This window comes from Vanellus vanellus (assembly GCF_965231255.1).
Source record: "Vanellus vanellus genome assembly, chromosome: Z".
Classification (NCBI taxonomy): domain Eukaryota; kingdom Metazoa; phylum Chordata; class Aves; order Charadriiformes; family Charadriidae; genus Vanellus; species Vanellus vanellus.
The window spans coordinates 31,677,037-31,704,993 of NC_138908.1; the positions used below are offsets into that span (position 1 = coordinate 31,677,037).

The following is a 27,957-nucleotide window of genomic DNA, read 5'->3' on the forward strand; positions in this document are numbered from 1 at the left end:
GGTCATGATAAACTTCAGCTAAGCTGCTCTGAAGAAATGCTCGTGCATTTAATGCCCAGTGCTTTATGCTGGGGGCCTCACATCTAAATCAGCATTCCCTCTGCATTTGTAATTGCATGAATGAAGTAAATAATTCTTTAGGGATACCGGTGTTTCTGCCCATGCTAGCAGAGTGTTTACATACTCCCTGTGCTATATTTTTAAGTTGAGACTCAACGATCCATCCAAGTCAGATCAACGGAGCGCTAATTTGTTTTAGCACTCGAAGGGGATAAAATCTACCAATTATTTCTTACGATCTTCCCAGGCAAATTTGTTACTGGACTAAGTGCTACTTTCCAGCTTGTTACATTTCCATTAGTCTGATAAAAAGTTATCCAGACTTTAAAAAGCATTATTTTTTTCATAAAGAACGTGTATTTGCTGTACAATTTATCTTCACACACATGGAACTTTCCAGTTTAGTCTCTCAGAATTAAAACTTATTTTCTCATATGTCAGAGCTGAACAACAGTGTAAACAAGAGAAGGACCAAGCCCTCAAAACTTGGGGAAATCTTGGTGTCATTAAAGCTAATGATACATTTCCGTTATGGTCCAAGATCTCATCCTTCATATCTGAGAGAAACAAACACAAATTGCTTCTGTTCAAAGAAGTTAGGACTTCTGATGGTGAGAATTGCTTCCCTGCTTCTCTGTCAAATGATGGATGAGCAGCCCAAAGAAAGGGGAGAAACTGCACAGGGAAGTGGTGAAAAACTTCACAGTCATTTTTTTAGAAGTACCTTAATTGTCTTTAAGGGAAGAAAAGTACCTTGCTCCCTAGCTGAAGATAGCCAGAAAACTAAATAAAGGTGTCTCAAATAAAGGAGATAATGAAAGGATCAAAGCTTTTTCTCCAGAAGTTCAGACTGCTGCTTCTTCACTGTGGCAGCAGGAGTTTGTGACTGTGAGGTTTGGTAGGAAGCTAGCTCCAAAAGCTCATCAACAAAATCAGCACTGTATCAGAGTCTGAAGGCAAACATCACTATCTGCAAATTTTAGTGGAAGAACCACTTCTGAGATACCTCTGGTACCTTTCTGAAGGCCATACTGTTGCTACATACTGCCATACTAGCATCAGTGGTGCTCTTCTTTTAATCTACCCCATTTTACATAGCCACTAGAATATCATAGAATCATAGAATGGTTTAGACTGGAAGGGACCCAGAAGATCATCTAGTTGCAACCCCCCTGCCATGGGCAGGGACACCTCCCACTAGACCAGGTTGCTCAAAGCCCCATCCAGCCTGGCTTTAAACAGCTCCAGGGATGGAGCTTCCACAACTTCTCTGGGCAACCTGTTCCAGTGCCCCACCAGCCTCACAGTGAAAAATTTCTTCCTAATGTCTAATCTAAATCTACCTTCTTCCAGTTTGAAGCCATTCCCCCTCATCCTATCGCTACACGCCCTTGTAAAAATAAATGTATTTAATATCCTGATTTAAAGTTCTTCTAAAAGAGTAGTATTTCTTTCACGTAAAGACCCACTGCAATGCATAGGCAATAGAAATACAGACACAGTGAAGTCCAGATGCAGGGTAGGCCAAGCCTCTTACTGAAGAATTCGTCTCCCTAAGTTTGGAAAGTAAATACGCTGTTTATCATGACACAGTGCCCACATATGATTTCATTTGTGGCACAGTGAGTATTCATCACAATGGGACCCTGTGCTTCAGGACCGCATGGGAAATCAGCCAACATGGAGGGAAACCATCTTCTTGCAAGAGGTTCTTGGCTTGGGTGCACTGGGGCACCAGCACCATGCATGCCATTCCAGCAGCAGCTCGTTTCTCAGTCTTAAAGGTGAGGGAGACCCATGACAGTACTCTTTTATGTCTTTTTTCTTCCATGTAGAAGGGGGAAAAAATGCACACAGATTAAAAGCTAAGGAGCAAGGGACAGTTCTAGTTTGTGCTTCCCAGAGAACCTGGTTGTTTGCATCAGTGGGGTGGGTGTAAGATGACAGTCCTCCCTGTTATAATCCAGCAACAAATGTGCCTCTTGGAAATAATGTCAGGAGCACATGCAAAGACACAGCAGTTCCTCACAGAAACAACACATCTGGTGATGGGCAGTCTGACTAGCATCGGCAGGTGTCCGGCACAGCAAAAAGTCACCAACACCCTATCTGCTTTAGCATATGGATGAATACTATACACGCTGGTAAAATGTAGGCTGATATTACTGCATCTGTCTTTTCCATAAACCAATGCTATTGTTTTGGTACAGATCGCAGACTAGTGGTATTTCATAATCCCTGGCACCGCATAGCCTTTAAATTGATTTTAAAAATAACAAATGTTGTATCAGTATGACATGACATTTCTTCACAAACAGAAAGGTCCAGCAGAACTGCACCCCAGAAAGCACAACAGTAATGCATTACCAGTAACACCCACATTACTGTCATACAGGAATAAACAAACTGCCTGGGGAAAAACCTTTGCCCTTTTTACAATGCTTTAATGCAAAATCTCAGTTTGCCAGAATATGAATTCTCTAATCTTCTGGATTTGGAAAAACTGTATTTTGACAGCTGCTTGCAGAACAGATAAGATTAAGGGATGAAATTAACAGTTATCGTGGTGCTTGCTGGATTGTGGTCACTGAGAGAAACGGCAGAGGTAGCTTTTTAATGGAAGTTAACTTAAAGTTTTGGTATTCAATATTAGGAGAATTAATTATCATTACCTATTGGGAAAGTACATTTTCTGAGTCTTTCTTCTGCTTTCTGTTTTAATAGTTCTTACTCTTTTCCAGTGTCTAGCTATTGCGCTCCCTCTAAATGAAGGAAAGTTATTTATAAGATACAGCGAAAATGTCAAGGGACAAGAGCGTTTGGGGCAGACATCATCCTCCGCGTGGGTGGATGTTTCTCGTTTGTACCATCCCGTCATGTGGCTCCTGGAACGTGATGGAATGGTGAGATTGCCAGGAAAAACACATCACCCTTAACTCTTGCTTTTCTAAACAGAATTAAGTTGTTGCCTTACTAATCAAGGGAGCACTCGGTGTAAACTACAGGGAGGATAGGATTTCTAACTTTTATTTAGGATGAAAAATCTAAGTATCCTCCTAGGCAACAGAGCCTAAATTGAAAACAGAAACCCTAAGTTTAAACAGATCTAAAACCAATTTTAATTATTTCTTTAGTTTTATAGCAGTCAAGACAATGTAATAGTCAATAACTGAACTTTCACTTTCGTTCATAACTAGGACCTAAGAAACAGAAGATAATGCATTGGGCACATTCAAAAATAAACAAAAAAAACTACTTAAAAACTCTAAACTATATAGCATCTTATTGTTGACCCAATCCTCAGCTGCAGCTGTATCTTGAGAGTAAAGTAAAGGGTAGCATGTTAGCTAGGCTGCCCTTTGGTACATGACAATAGCAGCTAGTTGTCTTCACCTCAGCAGCTCGGAGCTCCCTCACTACCCAAGGCAGCATACACCATACCAGGCCAGCGACCTCCCGCTCCACGGGCAGCGGGTTTCCTGCTCCTCAGCATTATGGTACAACTATGTCATCCAGCAAGGGAAAAAATCTTCCACCCTTCATTAATTTCTGCAAAGTGATATAAACTATTCCCTCTGATGAAATTCCCTGGGGAAAGCGTAGGCAAAAGCTCTGTTCACAGGGCTGAGAAAAGTATTAAATTTAAAGTATCTTTTTGGAAACTTTATGTAATTCTGGTGGCATCAAAACACTTGGGGGAATTCACCTTGGATTCATCAATTTATTCTTGTTGAAAAAGGTAAAAAGAGTCACAAGTTCACTCCTTTAAACTTCTTCAAATGTATTTCCTTTTTAACGCTACCCTCCTAATGGTTTTTAAATCCTTCATTTGGGTTAGATGATCATTAGACTAATCAAAAATCAGTTTCTCCCACTCTTTGAGTTTTTTTGGTAGGTAATACTAACCACCAAAAACTAGTAAGTCTGATGGTTACTTCAACAAATTTAACAGAAAAAGATTCTAAGCTATTATAACATAATTTCTTGCATTTTAGTACCTTCATATATTTTCATAAATCCTCCATCTGCTTCTCCACCTATTATGCATACAAATATGTATACAACCTCCCTTCTTAATCCTACTATCTAATGCTATCTCTGCAATGTAACATTACAGTACAGCTATTTGAGAACCTGTTTCTAAAGTATTCTCTCCCTTTTTTAATCATTCTAAATATAAGTATCTACACAAAGACCAGATTCCTCCTGGGTATTGCTCTGACATGTGAAGTGTGGGAGGAGGATTTTTCCAGACACTGAGTATAAAGCAAACTATGCCGTTTATGTCATATTGTGCGTCTAGACATCACAAACATGTTGAAACTAGTCTGTTACAAACACTGTTGTGATGGCATCATCCAGGGACATATACTCAATTTTATCTATAATCACACATGAAGTGTCTATCTAGGGAAATCCTTTTCCTTTCTAAATATGAAGACAAAATAAGATTTCACTAAAGGCAAGAATACTGTCTCCTTTTCCATACCTGAGTTCAACCACAGTCAAAGTTTGTGCTACACTTGAAGGCTTCGTCACATTCCAGGTTAGTTATATCACACTGGCTAGGTAATTTTTATAACCTGTTATAAAAAGTTGCTAGATTTTTAGTATGGCCTTTCAAAACTACCTCTTTTAAGCTGGCTCCATTCATTAACATACTTCTGGTCTCTGATGATTTGCCTCAGTTTTAGAAAACTCACAAGATGTATTTTGAGCAGTATATCTGGAACTTGTGAACGGCTCTAACTGCCTACACCATGGTTGCTCAAGATCAGCAACTGGGTATTCTTTGTTTAATACATTTATTAATTTAAGAAAACATATTTTGAGCAGATCCAAATATAAGTTGGAGAAAGTCTGTCAAAACACACACACACAATTACCTGAAACTACCTGAAAGTAAGAACAGTCACCAAAGGCCATTAACATCATAACAACACAAACACAAACTAGTGCCTCACAAAATAGTAATAGATGGCATAAAGCTGATAGTATTTTTTCATAATTCACTCAAATAACTTTTATTAGTTTTGCATTCTTGTGGTAGTCATTTCCCAGAGGTATCTGAGTGGCTGATGGTAAGTCACACTGCAGCTTGTGGGAAGAGAATAAAACCAACAAACTCCTGGCTCAGTGAGGTGAGTACCGGCTCCAGAAGCCTCTCTCTTTCACACTGAAAAGGACTACAACGGGGAGACCCAATGGTGAGACACCTTCTCAAAGAACTTGGCAGAAGCTTAATAGACAGGCAAATTGCACAAATAAGAAACGGGTTTGATCTTCCACAGCAAAGCAGGAGTCCTTCCTGCCCACATCTGTATCCCCTACAGATTTCCACTTCATACCCCCCAATAATCATAAAAGTCATCTTCATCTCAACAGAAAGTAGAAAACACACCAGCTGTCAATAACTGCAACTAATCAACCTGAACTGCAGACACAGAGTATTATGTACTTTGAACAAAATGCCTGTGATCCATCTACAGAGCTAGGGGAAAAAAAAGCATATAAAAATCAAATTTTGGGAAAAAACTCAGTAAAAATGGTTTCTGAGGAGCTCATAAGCTCTACACAAACCTTCATGAGCACAATGATTTGCTAAATGTCAAATAATTGACTTGCTGCAGATTGTCTGCTCACCTCCATCTACTATGTCTGGAAGTACCAGAGAAAAAAAAGAAAACAAGTATATCATGAACCTGCAAGTCAATTAGGAAAAATATTAACTTATAAATGAGTGAGCAGGTAATAAATAGTACTGGGTTATATCTGAAATCACAAAAAAACCCACCCTCCTTTATTTTCACAGCAGAAACAGGCTTTGTTCATTTTAAATGTGCTTTTCATGCTGGTTTCTCATTATTAGGTGGAAGGAGTCCTTGCAGATGGGTGATGTGAAATCTCACCCTTGCAACACTACAGTAACACTGTGAGACACGAAGTCCAGAACACTCCGAGAAGGGCAAACTTAGAGTGTCAATAGATCCTTATGGAAGATGGAAGAGTTTTCCCAAGACTTAGAGCTTAGAAATCTATGTGAAAACTAAAACTACCTGCTATAAAAACAGGGAATATTTCACAACAGCTTGCCCTTCTGCATAGTTTCATCATGTTTTCTTGCTTTCCACAAAGAAGAGAGTCTAACAACAGTGTCAAACACAAATTTTTATGAATAAATAAATAGATATCATTCTTAAAACCATGATGAACATGCTGGAGAACCTTGGTGAAAAAAGTGCAACAACTTTCAAACAAAACATGCGCAGAGAAATTTAATTTTTTTTCAAAAGCTTAAGAAACTCAAATGGCAGCACAGCTTCTGCACGGTTTATCCTCTTTTTGGCTGCCTGAGCAAAGCTTTCTGAGTTCCTGGATGTGATGCTTTACCTAACAAAGCTGCCAGCACAAGCTTGAGTATTTACACTTATTCACCACTTTCATAAGGAATTACACTGTAGAGGTGCCGAAGTTTTAAGATTTCCCCTTCTATTCCCAGTTTTCTGCGGATCCCATGCTCAACAAAGTTTCCATGCCTGTGAATCACAGAAGGGACTCTTCTTCCAACCCCACATACTCCTCCTCCACCCACAAAACTGAAAGGCAAAACCACCAAGTCCCACCATAGTGGAAACCCTCATTGTCCTTCATGACAGTCTCTTTTGTACCTGACCATCCTGGCAGACAGCGACAGTAACCCGTGGTGGGATGACAACCATCTGCATGGCTGCAGTCACAGCGTTCAGCACAATCCATACCATATGTGCCGTCCTGTGGCAACAAAAAAAAAAAACAAAACAAAACCCAGAGATGACGACAACTGGGAGTTAGAAGAGAACAAGTTCTGGTCAGTTGTGCCTCAAAAAGCAACCACAGATCTCTCCTGAATCTGTAATCTGCTTTCGTAATATAAAATGCTTCCGGATTTTGGAACATTTTAGGGTCCTACTTTTTCATTCTTTCATTTAAGAGGGGAAGATAAAGAATTAATTACTTTCTCTTGAAAAATCCTGGACTAATGCACCTGGAGACAGTGATTCAGAACACAGCAACCTACACTAGCAGAGGCTGCAATGAAAGCTTTCTTGTACTGTCCCTCTAATTTCCCTTACAACTGAGGTCCTACTGCAGGACCTGGGGGTCCCTCGATGTGAAAGCAATTCAGTCTCCTTTCTGCCTCAGATCCTGAGCTCTCTACGTGTCAGTCAAAAAGGATACCACATCAAGTTGCTATTTATAAAAAAGAGTAGTAAAACAATAAATTAAAATATACCTTCAGCGTGCAGTTTATTGCATAAGCAATTCAAACTGTATCACTGTCTTTTCATTAAAATTCCTTCCCTCTGCACTACAGCACCATACTATGTTAAAAAGAGAAGCTCTTTGGCTATGAGACAGTACACAAAACAAAATTATTTTTTGGCTATGCAACATTTTTCAAACTAACAAGAGACATTAAAGTTACAAGTTGAACACCCCTCTTGGTGTTTTCAGCTGTGCCAGAAGAGCACACCAGATTTTTATGGAACTACATGTAAACATTGGAATTTGAGTTTTTTGCTTCTTCCGTAGAAGGTGGCATGTACATTTGGGGGTAATTCCAATTCCAAAATCAATATGAGAAACTGAAAAGAGCAAAATATTTACAATTGCAAAATCTTTACAATTCTCAAAACAAGGCAAAGTACAACAGTAAATTGCTCTTACAGAAAAAGTGTCAAAACCAACTTAAAAAACCATGGAAAACAGCCAGTATAATTTAAGGTAATAACTCTGGAGTTACTCAGAGCAAAAGCAAAAAATGAAAAAACATGTCAGGTTTTAAGCCCAATCATTTAAAATTGAGGCTAAAAGTTGTCTCTGGCATATTAAAAATCAGAATAAAACCTATATGAAAATTCATCTGCTCTTCTTTGATATTCAAGACTACATTTCTACCAACTTCTACTGGATTTAGCTATTCAATTCCCAGTCTTTCAAGTCTAAAGTAGAACAAAATCTTACATTACTTGACTATAAGGAGCCTTTTGCTCATCTCAACAATACTTTTTTATAGAGAGAAAAATAAAAGATTAAGCATTTCCTTTGCATATAATCAGATATGGAAAGAAAGGAAATCCTCAGATATGTTGTTGAAATGTGGCATTTGGAGTCTGCTACATATTTGGACTGAAGTCCAAACTTCAGACAAATCTTGAATAACGATCTGGGCAGTGATATTAATTTTCTGAAGTTATTGAAACAAATTAAAATACAATTATTTAAATAAACTCTCTGCTCAAACAAGAAAAAAATTCAAACAACACTGGACACATTTGAATTAGTTTTCTGTTTATTCTCCTGCTCTGGAATTTTGAGGCAGAATATGCATTTGAAATATGTAAATGCTTATGGACATCATTTGACACAGAGAGAGACAGCAGGACAATGAGCATGGGCATGCTAAATTATCTGATATAGAAATGTTTTAAGCACTATTTTGCTAAATTTGGAACAGTGAAGCAAATGCCATGAAACAATACCTATCTTTTTTAATAAGTCGGTTTTGGAAGAGCTAATGGAGCTTGGGAGATCTCATCATCCTTCAGAATCAGACACTAAGTGATAAACAAAGCTGCTTTAGAAAAAAGAAAAATTAGTCTTCTGATGGAGATGCATTGTTGGAAAGACTGCATAAATGTGCACAGATGGTACCCTAATCAGCTTTTCAGAATATTTTAGAATTTGTTTGCCACCTTAATGACTATAAGAGTGTATGCTATACCTCATCTTAAAACCGAAAACAACCCCAAAAAAATCACTTCTGAGAGCAGAATTTTTCATTCAAAACAAAGGTGTGGTTTCCAGTCTTATGTTGTAGTTCAGCTTCTCCTATCATGTTACTACTCAGTAGATCTATGCCAAGCTGACAGAAGCTTGAATGTGATATGGGAGGGGAATTTACAAGGTTTATGTTCAGTTCAGATGATTCCTCTACAGTTTTATTAAACCAAAAACCTGCTATGCAGATAGTATTGCAAAAGTGAAGGAAAGACAGTGGAGAGGAAAAGGACAGCAGTTTATTTAAAAAATTAAGTTTCTTAAAAATTTCCCAGAAAATTGAAGTCCATCATTGGAAAAGATGGACTCTGGAAAACCTCATTTGTCATAACATTTAATATTTTTTTTTTTTTTTATGAAATGCAATTGAAACCAAACAGTTAAATAATAAACCAGTTAACTTTTGAATTTTACCATTTTTTAAATTTTGAAATTATATATTTTTATGGCTTCCTCAAACTACAGATTACAAGGTGACAGAACTTAAGCAGAGCATGCCTTTGTCAACACAACAATTTTTAATTTTGCAGTTCTCAAGTCTGGGAGATAGTGGAAGTCAGAGCCCCAGAAGAAAGGTAAAGACCTGTCATGAGACTGGGCAGTAAGAGTGCTTTCTCATGCCTGACTGAGACGGAATGAAAGTTCTTCATTCATACTGTTCCATAGATATAAGCTATTTTAATTAAAAATATGTTGTTTGATGTGGAATATATTTTTGGTACATTTTTTCTCTCGTCGTTGTTACTTAAAGTAGTTTAACAGAAGCAGTTTGGATAGCATTTGATGCTGATAGATGTTTGGATAGCATTTGATGCTGTGTTTTTCAACAAATTCTAAAGGACCTGGTGAAAACTTTGAGGCTCAACTTTAAAGTGTGAAAGCAGAAAAAGAGTTCATGTGCGCATCTTCATTTTGTGTAGTCATTTTTTGTGCGCTTTGACGTGCTGTGCAGCAGAGTTCTTTCAGAAGAGATTGGTGGTGCATGTCCCTGATCTTGAACCCAGTTGTACATGGGCTACCAGGTGCACAGCTCCTTAGGGACTTATCCCCATGAAGTCAGAATGACAGGAGCACCCCCCTGCCCATTATTATCCTACAGTGCAAAAAATGAGTGACATTATTAAACTACCTGGCAAGGGAGTTCACATTTTTCTCCTCTCCAGCCCGGGGCACAGGTACAGGTTCCATCCAGAGCATTGCAAGCCCCTCCATTAAGACACTGGCAAGTTAAGTTACAGCCAAGTCCCCAGGTACCGCTGGGACAATTTATTGAGCAATCTACACCATGCCAACCTGCCAAAAATAAGAATTAAAGCGACAAATTAATCAGATTTTCCCCCATTCCTCTCTGAGCACACGTTTCCCTCTGCCTAACACGTGGCATCTCTCAGAGATGCACAATACCAGGGTAACATTATCTACAGGCTCGTATCAGCAGTTTCAGCTGAGGACTTGTCCAGGTTTGAACAAAGGTGCTCAAGGGCACCTTGTAACATCTGTGCACAGCACACATTTGCAGACGGGTGCCAACATACAAAAGCAATTGATGGGAGATCTGAAATGAAAACAGAGACACCTTGAAATTTCTCTGAAAAGCACTAAACTATACTGAAAGTTTGAAGATGTAGACCGAAAAGAATTAGAAATATTTTCCCTAGACTTAAGCTGCTGCATTCATAATTCTTCCACCAGTGTTCAATACAGACAGTTCTGCAATATGGTTTTAACAGAAATCTTGGACACAAAAGAAAAAGAAAACATAAAAGTAGTGCATAAGTTGGATTTCTGCAAGGATACATAGAAGACCATTTAGATGATTTCTGTACTTCTCTCCAAATGCAAAAAAGAATGTAATGGAAAATGGTTCTAAAAGGCAGCATTCAGCACTGATTATGCGAGATAGCAACGATTTGCAGACTGCACACTGGATAGATGGAAATGTAAATAGATTTTTAAAAATGTGATCATCTATTGGATACAAGAGAAACAACGAGAGCCAGTCATACGTTACCATCAGCAGTGACACAAGCCAAGTTTCTAATTTTGTATCTTGTGTACAGTAAGCAAAGGGAAAAATAATTCTGCACTGCGCCTAATCAATAGACTATGCAAAACACATGTATTGAAATGAAGCTGCCTCGTGCCCTTGATTGATATCTTCAAATTTAGGGATCATTTCAGGAAAAAATGTTATACTATACTGGCTAGAAAACTGTGACACTTTCTCTCAAGTGTCTTTCCCGGATTTATAAATTTCCTTCATTCACATGACAAGTATCTGGGTGTAGTTTAATTTTACCATTTGCTGTCCTTTTTCATCATAGTATGACTAAAGCTGCCCAATGCACAAGAAGATAGGATTATGCATGGCTCAAGGAATAGGTTTTTCTCCTCACAACCTAGCTACTTAGCAGTAGCTACTTAGCTACTGTAACAGAGTTAAATCAGGTCCACTGTCCCTGGCAAGAGAAGAAGCTGGAAACTCTCCACATTTGTTACAGGACTGACTTAATTGTATCAGTCCCTGACAAATTTAGTGGATATTTGTCTAGGTAACTAACACTTCTCCCTCAGCCCCAAACTTCATGTATTTTTAGAAAACCATTTTTAGGTGGAGGGGTCTGCAATGTAGGCTGGGCACAGGATCTGCTTGTTAGCACTGAATAGCTTGCCCCTCTCTTCTCAGCAATCCAGCATCACAGCTGAGGGACACTGGACTATTAAATCCTTCCTCACAGCAGAAGTAAAAAAGAGAACAGGCGTATTGCAAGAGCAGATCTTTAAATGGAGTTTAGTAGCATATTTTGGGTTGAACAGGAACACCATGTGGACCTGTAGACCTTTATAAGGGAAAAGATCTCTGTAGAACTGGCGTTAGGGGATGGCTGAGATATCTTTGTTCCACCCAAGGGCATGTGCTATTGGGAGATGGAGAGGTGGGCACACACATCCAGTTTCTGGTGGAGGTACAAATACAAATGCAAATACTGTTGGAGAGAGCCTGGCAGGGGGGTCGAGGAGCATGAGTCCACTCACACTAATACTGGGAAATTCAGAAAGTTTCTCACAGAAGTGGGGAACAGAAGAGGCCACAGGCTGGGAAAGGGGAAAGGCAAGGTTTTGTCAGATACCTGTTGAGGAAAAGAAGAAAATTCACACAGAAAAAAATGCCAGTAGATATCACCGCCAGTGCTAAACCGGCAGGAAGAAGTCTGTGCCTCTGTGATGCTGAGAGGGGTGAGGGTGGCAGCCAGAGGTGGTGCTCACCCAGGCTGAAGGGAAACAGAGCTATATGTTTTGACGAGGAAAGCTGACATCAGACAAATGGCATACCAGTAGTCCTTCTAGCAGACCACAGCACTGCCGCAAGAGACAGGTGGTGGCTCATCTCAGGGTAAACACTAATAATTCACCCAGCCATGGTATCCATCACACTGAGAACTGTGTCGAGGAAACACAACCATGAGGTACGCGCACTCTTCTCTGAGCAGATGTTTTCCTATTTTTCACCTCCCAGAGCAGCAGAAGCATGAAGTGTCTAGTGATATTGGCCCTCAAGGTAGTCGGTCTGCTTTTTATTAAGTTTCTTTCTTCTTCTCGACTTCAAAAACTCAATTTCATTTTATGATTACAGAAAAAGAAAATTAATCTAAAGAGATATTTACCTGCTTTGCAGACACAAGAACCATCTACTGGTGAACAGATGGCTTCGTTTTTGCAGTTGCACACAGACGAACAGTTTACTCCGTACGTCCCCGGAAGACAAGGAGTACCACAAGCAGCGCCCTGAATTATACAAAACCAGAGTCTAAAAACTATTTGAGGAGGATCAGACAATACAACTAATAAATGATCTAGAACTGATTCAGGTTCTACAAAAGCCAGAAAAGGTACAGCCCATGACTGTCCTAGGTTGTCACTAAGTTGTCCTGAATTTAAGGGAGAGGGAGTCCTTCATGTTTTTTAAGTTTACAGTAAGCTTTAGTTGCTGTGAGAGCTCAGATCACATAGCTAACAGCACTTGGTTAGATCACTGAACAGTATTTTCAGTAATAAGCAGCACTTTATGAAACCAAAACACAGCAAGACAGCAGTTTAATGGGAAATAATATGGATATGTAAAATATTTTTAAGAATTTATTTGGCGAAGTTTCTACAGTTATTATTTCTAGAAGAACAGTCATACTGTAAGGTGTTTTCTGTGTTAGATTAGCATCCATTGTGCGGGTAACAGCAAATGTGTGTGAAAGCTGCAGAATAATCTGTCTAGACTTTGTCTAGAGATTCTCAGGATGGAGCATGAGGAGTTGGTGCAAGAAGATAATGACTGAAACCTATCATTCCTCCCTTTATTTACACCTCAACAGCATACCCTCATTCTTATCCGTGTCTTATTAAGCAACTACTTTTTCTTTCTTAAAATGGCTTCATTTCACTACTGAGAACCAAGCACAAACCCTGCCTTTTCAGGGTCTTATAATACACCTAGTGGCACCTAAATATCCTTACCTCTTTTACTGTGGTGGAGAAAGGACACTGCCATCTTGAAGAATTTGGCACTTAACTAAAGGCAGTGGAGTCGAAAACGGACTGTGAAAGTGAGACTTATTTACCTTAAATCCAGGGGCACAGGTGCATTTTCCAGTCACACTATCGCAGTCAGCACCGTTTTGGCAGCTGCAGATTTGCTGACACGACTCGCCGTAGAATCCCGGGGAACATGTCTCGTTGCAGTAGAGCCCAGACCAGCCGGGCTTGCAGGAGCATTCCCCAGACATAGGGTGACAGCTGCCAGGAGGGGATGAAAAGATAAATAATTCAGGACTAAACGTGACATCTTCCCCCCCCCACCCCGCGAATAAAATGCTGTTACAGATAGGTTGCATAAAGGACCTTGCATACTATGCATAGAGGTGGTTTTACTCCCCAAACCACAAAGCAAAGGGTTCTGCATATGTATATATAAATGCCTGCCAATTAAGCTAAGAAATGTAACATCATACAACAGAAAGACATTTTGGGAGGACATGGAAAGAAGAGGTACCATTTTTCTACAGCTAGTTGAAACAAAAGCAGCCATAAAATAGATATCCATGGTTACCAATATTAAGATGATGAAACCATTAAATTCCCCAAAAGGTATCATTAGGTTTCCACCAAGTATAACAGGATCATTTCTGAAACACTGCCCAAACTCAGCAGCATATTGTCTGAGAAATACAATGCTTCAGTAAAATAGCATGGCATCCAACACAAAATAATAACATAGCACCCAATGAGTAGCAAGCATGCTCTTTTCTTTAAATTGTTGGTTGAAAAGAGGACAACTGGCTTCTTTCTGGGAACGATGCAAAATCATTTGCATTGGGCAGAAGTCAGATATACCGTCAGAGGAGTGACCTTTTGGAGAGTATCTCCCCTGTGTTGGCCATACCTGGTGGCACACCAGCTGTCCCTACCTGGAACAGCAGTTTCATTGAAGGGCCAGTCAGACAGCTGTTGCCTCATAACAAATGGACATCATCAGCTGTGCAAAGATATATGTGCTGGAAAAGTGGACACAATGGGGTACTCTGTAGCACTCTGGCAGACAAAGTATTTGCTTAATTCTCACCAAAGGAAAGCCTTAATATCCAAACCTAATATATTTACAATGGGAAGGCTGTTTAAAGATATTTGTCTGCCACTGATTGAAGTGAAGTTCCTTTAAGTGTGCTGGAAAAAAAAAAAGTGCCTTCGTCCAGACGTATTAAATGACCCATGACAAGGGCCTGATTTTACAAGATTTGCTGACTCCTTGTGTGGGGGGGGTGTTTGAAACAGAGTATTTTTCTGACCATTTGAAAGTTTGAAAAAATACCTAGGGCACTTTTAGGTGCTGTAACATAAGTAACAACAATATTGTCTGAAAAAGTTGCAACATAACAAAGGAATGCAGTATTAGTTGCAACTGCTCTTTGGACTCAAGGACCACTCTTGTAAAACTAAGAGTTTCCTATGACCAAATACAAACAACTGACAATGTACTGCTGATCAAGGAAAGTATGAATTATAAAGGTTGGAATGTCATTATGTATCCTGCTCTCTCTATATTATTGCATACACTATGACATTATAAGAATTTGGGTATCTTGAAGATATTAAAATCTCTTTGACACTAAAGCTAGTTTACACGAAGTGAGAGGGAAGGTCTTTTCAGTTAAATGATATATGCAGAAATGGTTCAAAACTCATGGTGTTCATAGACAACAGTCCTGGTTATTTGTTCAGTTCTAAGTACACCTGCCATGAAATACGTTGAAATGGAACTATTTTCATATAAAATACATGCAAAATTATGAAAACACATGACGCAGCAAGATAATCAGATTCCCTACTCCTAACCTCCTGTAGGCACCCAGTGGCATTTTGGATCCAATTCCCCTGTTTCTTATCAGTGGAAGAATACAGGGCAGGGAATATGAAAAGATTTTTCACTCCACAACTGAACAGTCATTCAGATAGGAATTAGGATATATTTATAACATAAAATTAGTAGTACTGTCATTTTAAGACATAAATCCCAGTGGTGTTTGTTGTTGGCTTTTTTTCCTTTCAGGGGGAGACCACACGCATGAACAAGCATTGGGTATGAAGCAGAGGCATTGATATTCTGTGCCCCCCAGTGAGTGTTACTAAGGCATAGCTGCACATACATTGATTGACACCAAAATTAGTATTCCGTGATTTGTAATTAGATGTAGGAAGTTGGAGCACTTCTGAAGCTTTTTGATGGGTTCTCATGCAGTTAGATTAATTGGCAATAAGATTTATATATTAAGATAGGGAACTAAAGAGATGTTGAGAGATAGTGCCAGTACATCCGCTTTTATTCCTGGTCTTTTGTTCATGCTTTCTGGAAATACAACCCTACTCTGTATAGAGAAAAAAAACACTTGTGGGTAGTTGATATTATATATTTGAAGTCTTAGATTAACTTATTGATTTTTATATGATTTATATAGGTGTTTAATTATTACAATATCCAACCAAATTCTGTAGCACCCTATGCAATATAAAATTTCCATTAAAAGCTCTTAAACCTGCAAGTCCATTATAAAAATGAAAAATTGCAAGATGCCCTAACCTTGACTTTCACCCAGACTCTACGAACTAAGCATGTATCACACCATAAAATTCCACTCAACCCTATATATGTATCATCTCAGAAAAAGCAGGAGACAAAAGAAACACCATTAGAGCTCATGTCATGAATAAACCCTAATTCCAGCCTTAACTATATCAAATTAGTTGGTGATACAGAGTGACCCCAGCTGACTGTGAAGCAGTGGTGGAAGATCACCAGAAAGAGCTTACAAAAAACCCCTAACCAAACAAACCCAAAAAGTACCTCACAACAACTAAAACGGGGACATCCCAAATTTAGCTTGGAGATCACCCTGAAACCAGTGCATATGTTGTAACACAGGTATAACAAACATTCTTTGTCAACCTTCTAGATAAATATGCAGCCACAGTCTGCCCTTTTTACATTTTCTGAATGATCCTTAGATGTCACTTCAGTAAGGGCATGACAAAACCCAGTCTAAAAATGGTTTAGGCTATAAGACCGCTCTGCAAAAAAGAAGTGACAGTGTGGACGAAAGCAGACCGAGGTCATTTTTGCTCGGCCCTACAAACCGGATCTTCAGAATGACAAGTTGAAGCCCCACAAACTGTGGGTGGAAGTGGCAGGGTCACATGGGTCTGCTCATAGCAGCTCACAGCGCTGCTGTTGTACCCCACTGAGGAAGCATGTTTTATGTGGTTTTAGTCTCAGTCAGCTAGCGCTCACTCCAGTTTTTTTCTTGACTATTGAGTAAAAAGGGAAAAATCGATAGTGTCACCTAGTCACAGAGAACAGAGTTCTGAGTCTGATTTGCACTCTAGCTCAAATCCTCTCATAGGTATCAAAAGATGCCATGAGAAGTGCCATTTGTGAAAAAAATTGTGGCACAAGAGGGTTTTTAGCTGCTGCTGTCCTCTGGACCCCTCAAAAAGAATAAAATCTCTCAAGTATATCTATATCTAACCCTTTACAAAGCATTTAACAAAGGCTGCTGATACAACTAAGAACAAGGATGAGCTTCCTTTTCATCCCTAGGAGCTGCCATCAACGAACAGCAGCAGTAAAACCCCTGTAGCTTAACCTAACCAAAATGCAAATTATGAATTATTGCCAAAGCTGGTTTGATGCATTTTCCTGAATTATAAAACAGTAATAAAAATGTGTATAGATTTTTGAACTATGATGTATCATAATGTTTTTGAATCTTTAAGTATTTGAAGAAAATGGCTAGACACCTACTTGTATACTGCAACTTATACACACAAATTTTAAAGCCCAGTTTTTTGGTGCTATGTATTTTTTTAACTAACCTTTAGTTCATTTCCGTATCTACGAATACTAAGAAAGTAACAAATAACCTAGGGCTCTACAACTACCAACAGCTCTTCTTTAAGAATACCTACATTAGGGATCATACCCAGATGAAAAAAGCTTTTACGGTATCAAGGCCTCTAGAAGTCCTAACAAAATACAGACACATAAAATATAGCCTACAGACGCACTAAGTGTATTTGAGGAAGGAACTGTACCCCCTTTTTCATGTCCTGGAATTATTGGTTGTTACATTGCTGCTAAATGGGTTAGTGCTTTGAAGAAGATCCTTTGGCTATAGCCAACCCAAAGAGAGAGTACTTGTGGTAGGCAAGTAAGGGATGAGGATATTCCCTGGCGCGCTTAGAAAGTCGTCTCCAGGCTGATTGATATTTAGTGAAAGATAAAGACAGCCAGACACAACTGGCTTCTCAAAAGATTCTCAAAGGTGTAAAGTGTCTGCAGGAGGCTTTGTCTTCTATACCATTACTCAGATGCCTTTTGATTTCTGTTATGTGGTGGTGTTAATCACTTCCTGACCCAGGGGGAAGGAACCTATATATGAAAAATACACTCATGAAGTCGTGAAAATCTTTCTGTTCCTCACAGGTCATTTTGCCCTTGCAAATATGCTCCTGCACCTACAGGGCTGTTAAATGTCTTTTGATCTGTCATACAGAGGAGAAAATGTTCAAAAAAAGACCAGCCATATGCTGCTGTTCAGATGCGAACATTTGTGATCTGATTTGACCACAAGCTGTCTTCCAGCAGTATAAATGAAGGAACAGCTGTGCTGAACATGAATCAGAAGTAATCCCTGTAATATCAGAAATACTATACAGTGCAATGCGTTCCTGTCAAACAAGGCTGCTGCAACAGTCTGCAGACAAATTTTCAGGAAAGCAGTTAACCATAATTCATAATACAATAGTATCTAGTCTACTAGCATACTTTGAGAGCTAGATAGGTCAGCATTATGGTGCCATCTATTCTTGAATGCATTGCCCAAAGAATGAATTGCTTGATTTAATGTCAAAAACTCTGTATTTTTTCTAAAGACATTTCAAGTAAATGGGATAAACAGAAGTGCAAGAACACAACTGTAAAAGCATATGAATGGAAAGGCAGGAGAGTTCAATTTGCTGTCACGTGGTTTATCAATGAGAGGTATGTTGAACAACTCAGACATCCACAAAGTAATTTTTAACAGAGGCCAAACAGAATAGGTATTTCCATGTAAGTGCTTGAGTGCTTTAATATCACTGCTAAATTCTGAGTAAAGGCTTTTGGTTTATCTATGAGGAAAAGTGCATCTTATATACAACATACAGCAGCATTCTATGTGATAGTCAATAGTTTCTGCAAATTTCTTCCACAGCTATTTTCAACAGCAAAATTTTAGATTATGTTCACAAACCTTATCTAAGGTACTGTGATTAGTAATGCAATTAAGTATAAGTGAACGTGTAAGTGAGTGCACAACGACCAAAGCATTTCATCAGAAGAACTGTGTTTTGTAACAAGAGAAAGCTGTCCAGAATTGTTCTATAAATATGCTGGCTTGCCTCGACTGACATCTGACATTCCTCCCTCACAGCTGAGAGTTTGTCTCCAAATATTCATAACAATATGCTGAAACACTGCAAAATCCACAAAGACACACAAAACTCAAAAAATAGGACACATTACCACCTGAATAAGGAGAGATGGTAAAAGGTAAGCCAATGGAAAACTATTTTCACTCAATATCCAGGGATCAGATTTTACCTGCTTTCTAGAAAAATCATTTAAATGACAAAAAAAATGTTTTTTTGAAACCTAGATTCGGTAAGTCTTCAGAAATTTTCTATTAAAATAGTCACCTGCACCAATTCTTGGGGCGGGGGGCGGGGGGGTGGTGGAGAAATGGATGCTTCTCTCATTCCTGTCTCGCAAGACTATACAGCCACTGATTTCAACTCCGTTATTTCTCATCTACACTGCACCAGAATATGCGAGGGACATATGATGTATACTTTATACGGTGAACAATGTATTGATTTATTCATGTGGTAAATACAGACAAAGGTCATACTTTGTCTTAACATTTATTTTATGGGTCAGAGACCAAATACAGCGGTGAATATTAAGATCAAATATAGTTGCAAGCACTAAAATTCAGAAGGTCTTTTGGGCTGATATTTTCTTTCTTGATATGGTTAGAGAATACCAAATACTCTTACAAGTCTTTATCTGCTTCAGTTTGCATGAAAGTGCTAGAAAAATCAGGAATTATTTATTTTCAGATTATATTAGGATTTCTATGTTCTATATAGAAAAAGAAAACAGGCTAAAGGGTGTAAAGCCTACCTCCAGGTATTGGGCATGTGGCAGGGACACTTTTTATCACACTTGAGACCATAAATCCCCTCAGGGCAAAGCCTTGTTTCACAGTGCTCTCCAGTGTATCCTGGTTCACAGAGACAGGCACCACTAATATGGTAACATTTCCCACCATTCATACACTTGCAGGTCTCAGCACACTGCAATCCGTAAGTCCCCACTGGACACTCATCTTGGCACCTGTGAGAAAAAAACAAACAAACAAACAAAAATTAGCTTTATTTCCCATAAATTTAAAGGAAATAATGGTTTATGAGGAATATCTTATACTGGTCTAAAATGCCTCTTAAGTAGAGCAGGAATTTAAATAACTTCATATTTAAAAGCACCTGTCTCTGGTTTCTTTTGCTGCTCAGCTAGACATGCTTAAAAACATTGGCTCTGCGAATTCCTTTGAAAGAGGTCTCCCTGTTCTCCAACAAAGGAGACAACATGCATATACAGACCATTGCACTTCACATTCAGGATCCAGAACAAAACCAAACCCTCTTAAATCAGACCTGAAGTATGAAGGAATACATTTTCAAGTATTTTGTTTCAAAATCCACCCATCTGTAACTTTTTAAAGTGATCTAGATTCTCCACTTAGCAATAGTGAGAATAGCCAGCAGACACCCACACTCCTGCAGACGCTCAGGAAGTTCCCTGGCAACCACGTTCAACAGTCTCTGACGAGAATATTTTCTAATTGTGTTTCCACACACATGACGTTTCCAAAATACGTTCCTTTTCAGAATTCCATTCTAAACCATTTTTGGTTTTGTTGTTGATTTTGCCTTTCAAAAATTCATAGGGTGACATGGAATAATCTTCAGGAACCCAGACCCCTTCTTTTCAGCTGACTTTTCTAATAGATGAAAAGAAAAACTGGTAAAGACTTGAGTTTATGCCATATGGGAGAGTAGCCATGATTTTTTTGTGCACAAGTCCATGGGACCTGATGAGATACATCCATGGGTCCTGAGGGAACTGGCAGGTCAAGTCGCTAAGCCACTAGCCATCATATTTGAGAAGTCGTGGAGCTCTGGTGAGGTTCCTGCCAGCTGGAAAAGAGGAAACATAACGCCCATTTTCAAATAGGGAAACAAGGAAGACCCAGGGAACTACAGGCCAGTCAGTCTCACCTCTGTGCCTGGCAAGACCATGTAGCAGATCCTCCTGGAAACTCTGCTGAGGCACATCATAGAAAACAAGGAGGTGATTGGTGGTAGCCAGCATGGCTTCACCAAGGGCAAGTCATGCCTGACAAATTTGGTGGCCTTCTACGAAGGGGTTACAGCGGCAGTGGACAAGGGAAGACCAGCTGATGTCATCTACTTGGACTTGTGCAAAGCGATTGACACTGTCCCACATAATATCCTGGTCTCTAAATTGAAGAGACATGGATTCGACAAATGGACCACTCGGTGGATAAAGAACTGGCTGGACCGTCGCACTCAAATAGTTGCGGTCAACGGCTCGATGTCCAAGTGGAGACCAGTGATGAGTGGTGTTCCTCAGGGGTCACTACTGGGGCCTGTACTGTTCAACATCTTTGTCAGCGACATGGACAGTGGGGTCGAGTGCACCCTCAGCAAGTTTGCTGATGACACCAAGCTGTTTGGCGAGGTAGACACGCTGGAGTGGAGGGATGCCATCCAGAGGGACCTGGACAGGTTGGAGACGTGGGCCAAAGGCAACCTCATGCAGTTCAACAAGGCCAAGTGCAAGGTTCTGCATCTGGGTCAGGGCAATCTCAAGCACAAATACAGGCTGGGCAGAGAATGGCTGGAGAGCAGCCCTGAGGAGAAGCACCTGGGGGTGCTGATTGACGAGACGCTCTGCATGAGCCAGCAATGTGCGATCGCAGCCCAGAAGGCCAACCATATCCTGGGCTGCATCAGAAGTGTGGCCAGCAGGTCACAGGAGGTGATTCTGCCCCTCTGTTCCACTCTCGTGAGACCCCACCTGGAGTACTGCATCCAGCTCTGGAGTCCCCAACATAAGAATGACATGGACCTGCTGGAGTGGGTCCAGAGGATAGCCACGAGGATGATCCGAGGGCTGGAGCACCTCTCCTATAAGGAGAGGTTGAAAGAGTTGGGGCTGTTCAGCCTGCAGAAGAGAAGGCTCCAGGGAGATCTTATTGCGGCCTTCCAGTACCTAAAGGGGGCCTACAGGAGAGCTGGGGAAGGACTCTTTACTAGGGCATGTAGTGACAGGATGAGGGAGAATATCTTTAAACTGGAAGAGGGCAGGTTTAGGTTAAACATTAGGAAGAAGTTTTTCACTCTGAGGGTGTTAAGGCACTGGAACAGGTTGCCCAGAGAGGTTGCTGAGGCCCCATCCCTGGAGTTGTCCAAGGCCAGGCTGGACGTGGCCTTTGGCAACCTGGGCTGGTGGGAGTTGTCCCTGTCTATGGCAGGGGTGTTGGAATTTGATGATCTTCAAGGTCCTTTCCAACCCAAACCATTCTATGATTCTATGATTTTTGTTACTCCATAAGAAAAATACATCCTAATAAAGAGACTTCTTCACCAAACTTTTCCTCTTTCCTTCACAGAGCTTTTAGAAGATAGCTATTTTAGCTAACAGTCTTATTTCCTTAACGTTTTACATATGAAAAACATTATTTAACCTAAAGATCAGACTGTGTGTTTAGTTGTCCAGCCTGACTACTAAAAGACAATTTTCAATATCCTGCTTCTAAAACTTGTGACTCATTTACTAATGAGTTTCTGGATAGCAATTTCATTTGGCAATACATTTACAAGATACAATGAGGGTTTGATGTTTTCAGCTATAACTTCTCTGTGTTCTATAACAGAATTGTTAAAATTTGGAATGCTAGTACTACTATAACATTACTAAAGGCTCTAGTACTAAATGCACTTAAAATATTTGATTACATGAGTGAGAGCAGACCTCTCAGCTCAACAGGTTAATGTCTTAGGACCAAGGATGACAACATTTCATAGCTTATGCGTTAGGGAAAATCCCCATATTTTTCAATATATGCAACTCTGAATTAGGCCGATATAGACAAAAAGAAAAAACAGCTAAATCCCAAAGCTTTAGGGCCAGACCATGTGACATTGAAGCCCTAAGGTGTGCTATGAACTCAAATGGTGATATCAGGCACATAACATATTCTGCAATTAGGGCACCTGTAAGTTTTACCAAGTTACAGATTGTACAAAAATATTACTTGATAATATGGAACATTATTAATGGTTTTATCAACTTATAACCTGCTTATTTCCCCAACTCTATAAAATATTTTCTTTGGTCATCTCTCCATTTTTCTTACTCGGCTTTTTGGTTGGGTTTTTTTTGTGTGAATGGTGGCTTATTACAGAAGAATTTCAAAGACATGTAATACAAGACACTGCAAAACTTAACAAAATATAGCAGAGCCCTCTGACTGAGGTAAAATGGGTATACATGTTCATTTCATGCTTCTTCAGTATTTGCCTCAATCTAACACTGTTATCCAGAAGTTTCAAGGTATTCGTGATTCTGCCCTGACTGAAGTCAGCAATATAATCCCCTTTCCTTCAGAGGTGTAGCATAATACTAGAGCTAATAATCCTGTTTAAATATTTCCTAATGAAGTTATACAAATAAAGCTAAGAATGAATTTTATCGAAATGACAATCAGGAATCCCTGCCAAATTCGACAAAATGCAACCTTGCAATTTTTTTTTTTTTTTTAATTTTATCTTCATCAGCTTCTGAAAGACCCTTTTCCACTGCACGGTGAGGACAGGTATCAATCAAAAAGTATTTGGCAAAACAACTACACAGGTAGTTTAAACTAGATGCCCTTGAGCTAACTCAGATCACCTAGGAAGTGTTACAGCCTCTAGGAGTCCTCTTTTTTCTTGCAAGGTTCCACCAAGTCACCACCACACCAAAATCTCAGACAAATATTGTTGAAGTGACACACAGAAGTGGAGCTTAGCACTTTCAAAAACTGTCTTCTTTGCTGATGATATGTACATGCTAGCTCAGCCAATGCCCACACATTTCTTGTAATGCTTCCCTCTCTTGCCAGTCCCCTGACATGAAATAAGAACCAGGTCTACAACTTTGCTTCTGACCCTTGGAGTATCTTGAAAAACAAAAGAACTGCAAATACAGCTTCTTTTGCAGGAAAATAGGGAGTTCAGGCTTGCAAAAATGATCAAAATGCTGCAGCTTGTAAGGCATTTCAGATTAAAGTCAGATTTAAATTCCCAGACAAAAAATTGAATTGTTTTTAGAAACACCATTTTAGTGCAGTGCATAAATTCTCATATGGATATTCCTTTGATTTTCCAGCTGACTTGTCTGTGTCTCTTTAAATGCATCTACCACCTTCTACACTGTTTCTTCACAGACACATATTTCCTTTTGACATCCAAATGGCTCTGGACTAATTGCTTGTCTTCTTCATGACTTTTTTTGCCCTTATGTCTGGCACAGATCTCCCCACGTCCTGTGAACACTCGCATGGGAAGTGCATATGGTTATAATACCTACTATTGTTGACAGAGATCCCCTGGACTGACCCCAGTGATTAAGCTGCTGCTGACTTCAGCAAATGAGTTGCGTGCTGTTTAAAATATATGCAGGAAAACACTTCTTTCATCACTTTTCACTGCCTTAAAAAATGATTACTTTCTATGTTATCTTTCCAATCTACCAAAGACAACTTTTAACAATCAAGTCAGAAATACTTTAGGAGACGACTCTCCAGCTTGCTCAGTTTGAAGAGGAACCAGATGAGCCTCCCTTGCTACTATGGCTGCCAAACATCTGTACAAAACCAAAAGCTTCCCTTCTCACCCCTTCACCATACCCCAAACTGTGTCATTGTGCAAGCCACTCAAGTGGAGACCCACAAGACGCTGCCAGAGCATGAGCCACAGAAGGAAAATCCTGAAACCAAGCCGTTCCTCACAGAAGAGTAATCACATAGGCACTTCTAACTTGTGACCCAGCATCAGCAAAGTGACATGATAAATATTTCATAAGGCTCTCTTAATCGTATCACAGATATTTTCATTCTGCTTTCTAGCAGCTTCTTAACTTTCTCTGCCATCACAGACCCCTTGCAGGTTCAGCAGTCTCTCAAAAATAAGTTTTCCTTACCGTTCCCCTGTGTAACCTGGGCTGCAATGGCATTGACCTGTTGCTGAGTCACAGGTTCCTCCGTTGTGGCACTGGCACTCCTGGGAACAGTTTCTCCCGTAACGACCCTCAGGACAAGGCTGACCACAGACCATGCCCTGCATGTGCAGAAAAAAAAATATCTTAATATTAGATTTGTGATTACAGCTTGAATGGACAAGGAAGAAAGGTTTGTAACGAAGGAAGATCAAGGAGATCTCATTTCACTCGTCTAGTGCTGATGGAAATGTCAGACTCTTTTCCAGCTTTAAATGTGGGGTACGTTTCAGCACTGTAGGAATAATCTTCTAGGATTTCCATTTTGGAAGCCAAAGCTAATGAAAAACGCTATCTCTAAGCAACAGTGAAAACACTTAGACATTTAAGACTAATTGATGTCAAGCTCTTCCCAATTTATTTATCAGGAGTAGTATATATCAAGACATCCGGAAATGCCCTCCAGTGAGTAATGGTGTAGACATCAGTAATTGCTGTAATGCCCCAATTATACTACTTTATGATAAGTTGTTTTCTTCTGGTGAAAGGAAAAGCTGTTTGTAATTTCATTGAAAGCAGCACGTCTTAAAAGCTTACGTAAATGTCTGTTTCCCTTCAACGGGTTTTGAATTTCTGCACTGCTATGTACATCCTCGGAATTACTTACACCTGTGTAGCGAGGTGAGAGTCAGACCTTAAGACTTTTAAGAAGCTGTTTCAAAAAAAATATCTTTACAGGCATTTCATCAGACAAAAGACATGCCGGTTATTTCAGCTAACATAAGATACTGCAGAATTTCTGCCTGGCTACTTCAAAACCTTCCTTACAGGAAAAGCAAAAAAAGGTTATACTGACAAAATTGTGTTTCACAGAACTGAAAAATCTAAAACTCACAAAGAGTTATCCTTAAATAGCTACTTGGAATGGAAAATCAGTGAAAGGGCTACATAGTAATTCCTTAGTTGAGACACACACAAGGATAAAATTTCCATCACTGCTTCATATATTACCTTATTTTATTTAGGTAGATAAAGGGAGTCAACAATTTATGCAAATGCTTGTATTCTATGATCAATAATTTTGTTCTTCTAACATGAAGTGGAATAAGAGGTAAAAATGGCCATAATCCAAGTTAGGTAGTCAGGTCAGTGGTGCTATTCAAACACACAAAGAAAGATGATAATTTATAGCTCTGTCGTCTAGCTGGTGAAAAACTGACTTCTACCACAGGTTATCTCAATATATTATCTCAATTATGAGATAATTAAAAGTTCAGTAAATGTGGATTTCCCCCAAAATGGACATGTAAATAGAAAACACTCTTAACAAATACTATTGATAAATACTATCTACAAATGTATTTAAAGAAATTATTTGGGCTTTGATCACCACCCAGCCTTTTGATCACCTTCCAACTCCATTATTTGCCAACTCAGAGTTGGCAGCCTGGTGGTAGGAGAGGCTACTTACAGCTCTGAGGTCAATTCTTCTTTCCCTACCCACTGACAAAAGGATAGAAAGTCTAAAGATCATGTAAAAGTTCTGATGTCCCATTTCCATCACAAACATTTAATGCAGTACCTAAAGTTCTGGGGTTTTTACCATGCATACTATGCATATGAAAACAGGCACAAAACCCACGGCTAAAATGCACGACAGTGTCACCTCCCTATAATATCAAATTATATCTAGAAATGAATGACTTCCAGGCAAGATGTAAAGGATGCTGCCTTGTCAAAGAATGATTCGTGTCTTTTGCTTCCCAGAATCTGATATGGTTAAAAAGGCAGTGCAGAACTGGAGGATTTTCAGCAACAGATGGTTTTGCAAGTATTTTATTCCAGTCCCTTATGCTAAAATGCGTTTCTCATTACTCCTGGCTACAGGCAGACTGCATTTGCTATCCTCATTTGCTACCCTTTTCTGACACTGCCCGAAATCTACAAATATGGAAGTTTTACGGGGTTCTGTTGATTTCAGAAAGTGTTTTTACCATCCATCCTGGTGGGCAGGCACACTCCCCAGTGACGTGGTGACAGACGCCTCCGTTCTGGCAGGGGCATCTCTCCTCACACTGCGGCCCATGCTTCCCGGGGGGACAGAGGTCCTCGCAGCTGGGGAGGTGGTGGTGTACAACAGAGACAACCGTTACTTCGGCACGCACTTCAGTCTCCAGCCACATCTTTTTTTTTTTTTTTTTTTAATGCTATTGTTAACTTTTCCAGCCAAAAGTATGACACAGAAAGCAGTCCAACGTAAAGAGACACACACTGAATATTGTATAGCATCCATGTAACAAATCTAAGGAAATAGACCTGGCAACCCAGGAATTATTTCTTCTTGAAGATATTTCTTTCTACACTGGCTGGTGCTTATTTGTTGTTACTGACAAAGCTCAAAATCTATTCTGGAATGACAAAGCCAAATAATTCCATGTTTCAATGCAATTTTCCAAACTTGTAGCCAAACCGCTTTCATGGTGGTCACGAAGAAGCTCCTGCTGCTACTTTTTGTGGCTTTTACTTAGCAGTCCAGATCGAGAGGGCTTTCTCTCAGCTACACATGTGAATGTGCATGCAACATGGTTTGCCCAGCTGCTTCTTAGCCACCAGCCCAGCTTCCCTGCATCACGCAGCAGCCAGACCAACGGCATAGTGTTAAATGTTAATCTAAACTTAATTTCTCTTGTCAGCACTATTTAATACCTGTACCTCTGCCCCACAAATAATATACCCGCTGCTTACAAGGCACCAGTGTATCCAGGAGGACATCTGCACTCTCCAGTCACGTGGTCACAGGTGGCTCCATTTTGACATTGGCATTTTTGATGGCAATCATTTCCATATGTCCCTTGATCGCAGCGTTCCTCACAGCGCCAACCTTTGAAACCTGATGCACAGTGGCAGGCTCCAGTGATGGGGTTGCACAAGGCTCCGTTTTGGCACTGGCAGCGGCTGCTGCAATGAGGTCCCCAGTGGTCACTGTCACATGCTGAAGGGGTAGAAGGAAAAATTTACAGCAGTTTTATAATAGCTCATGTTACAGCACTGGAGATACTATGAGTCAACTGTAAAAACAAACAAACAAAAAGTTATAAAATGGAAATAGTTATGTAGTACATCCTCATTTCTCCTTGGTCCTCAAG

The 27,957-nt window shown here is 39.7% G+C and overlaps 1 protein-coding gene across 1 annotated transcript in view; it reads right to left on the reverse strand.

Moving 5' to 3' along the window:
• Window positions 1-27,957, reverse strand: part of MEGF10 (multiple EGF like domains 10) — a gene marked incomplete at its 5' end in the record, with an annotated part of 79,552 nt that overhangs the window by 20,893 nt on the left and 30,702 nt on the right. The window contains 8 exons of the mRNA XM_082497193.1: window positions 6,729-6,831; window positions 10,010-10,173; window positions 12,546-12,666; window positions 13,494-13,668; window positions 19,649-19,861; window positions 24,797-24,933; window positions 26,806-26,926; window positions 27,557-27,803. Of these exons, the coding sequence (XP_082353319.1) occupies window positions 6,729-6,831; window positions 10,010-10,173; window positions 12,546-12,666; window positions 13,494-13,668; window positions 19,649-19,861; window positions 24,797-24,933; window positions 26,806-26,926; window positions 27,557-27,803 (1,281 nt within the window). The remainder of the gene's footprint in view (window positions 1-6,728; window positions 6,832-10,009; window positions 10,174-12,545; window positions 12,667-13,493; window positions 13,669-19,648; window positions 19,862-24,796; window positions 24,934-26,805; window positions 26,927-27,556; window positions 27,804-27,957) is intronic.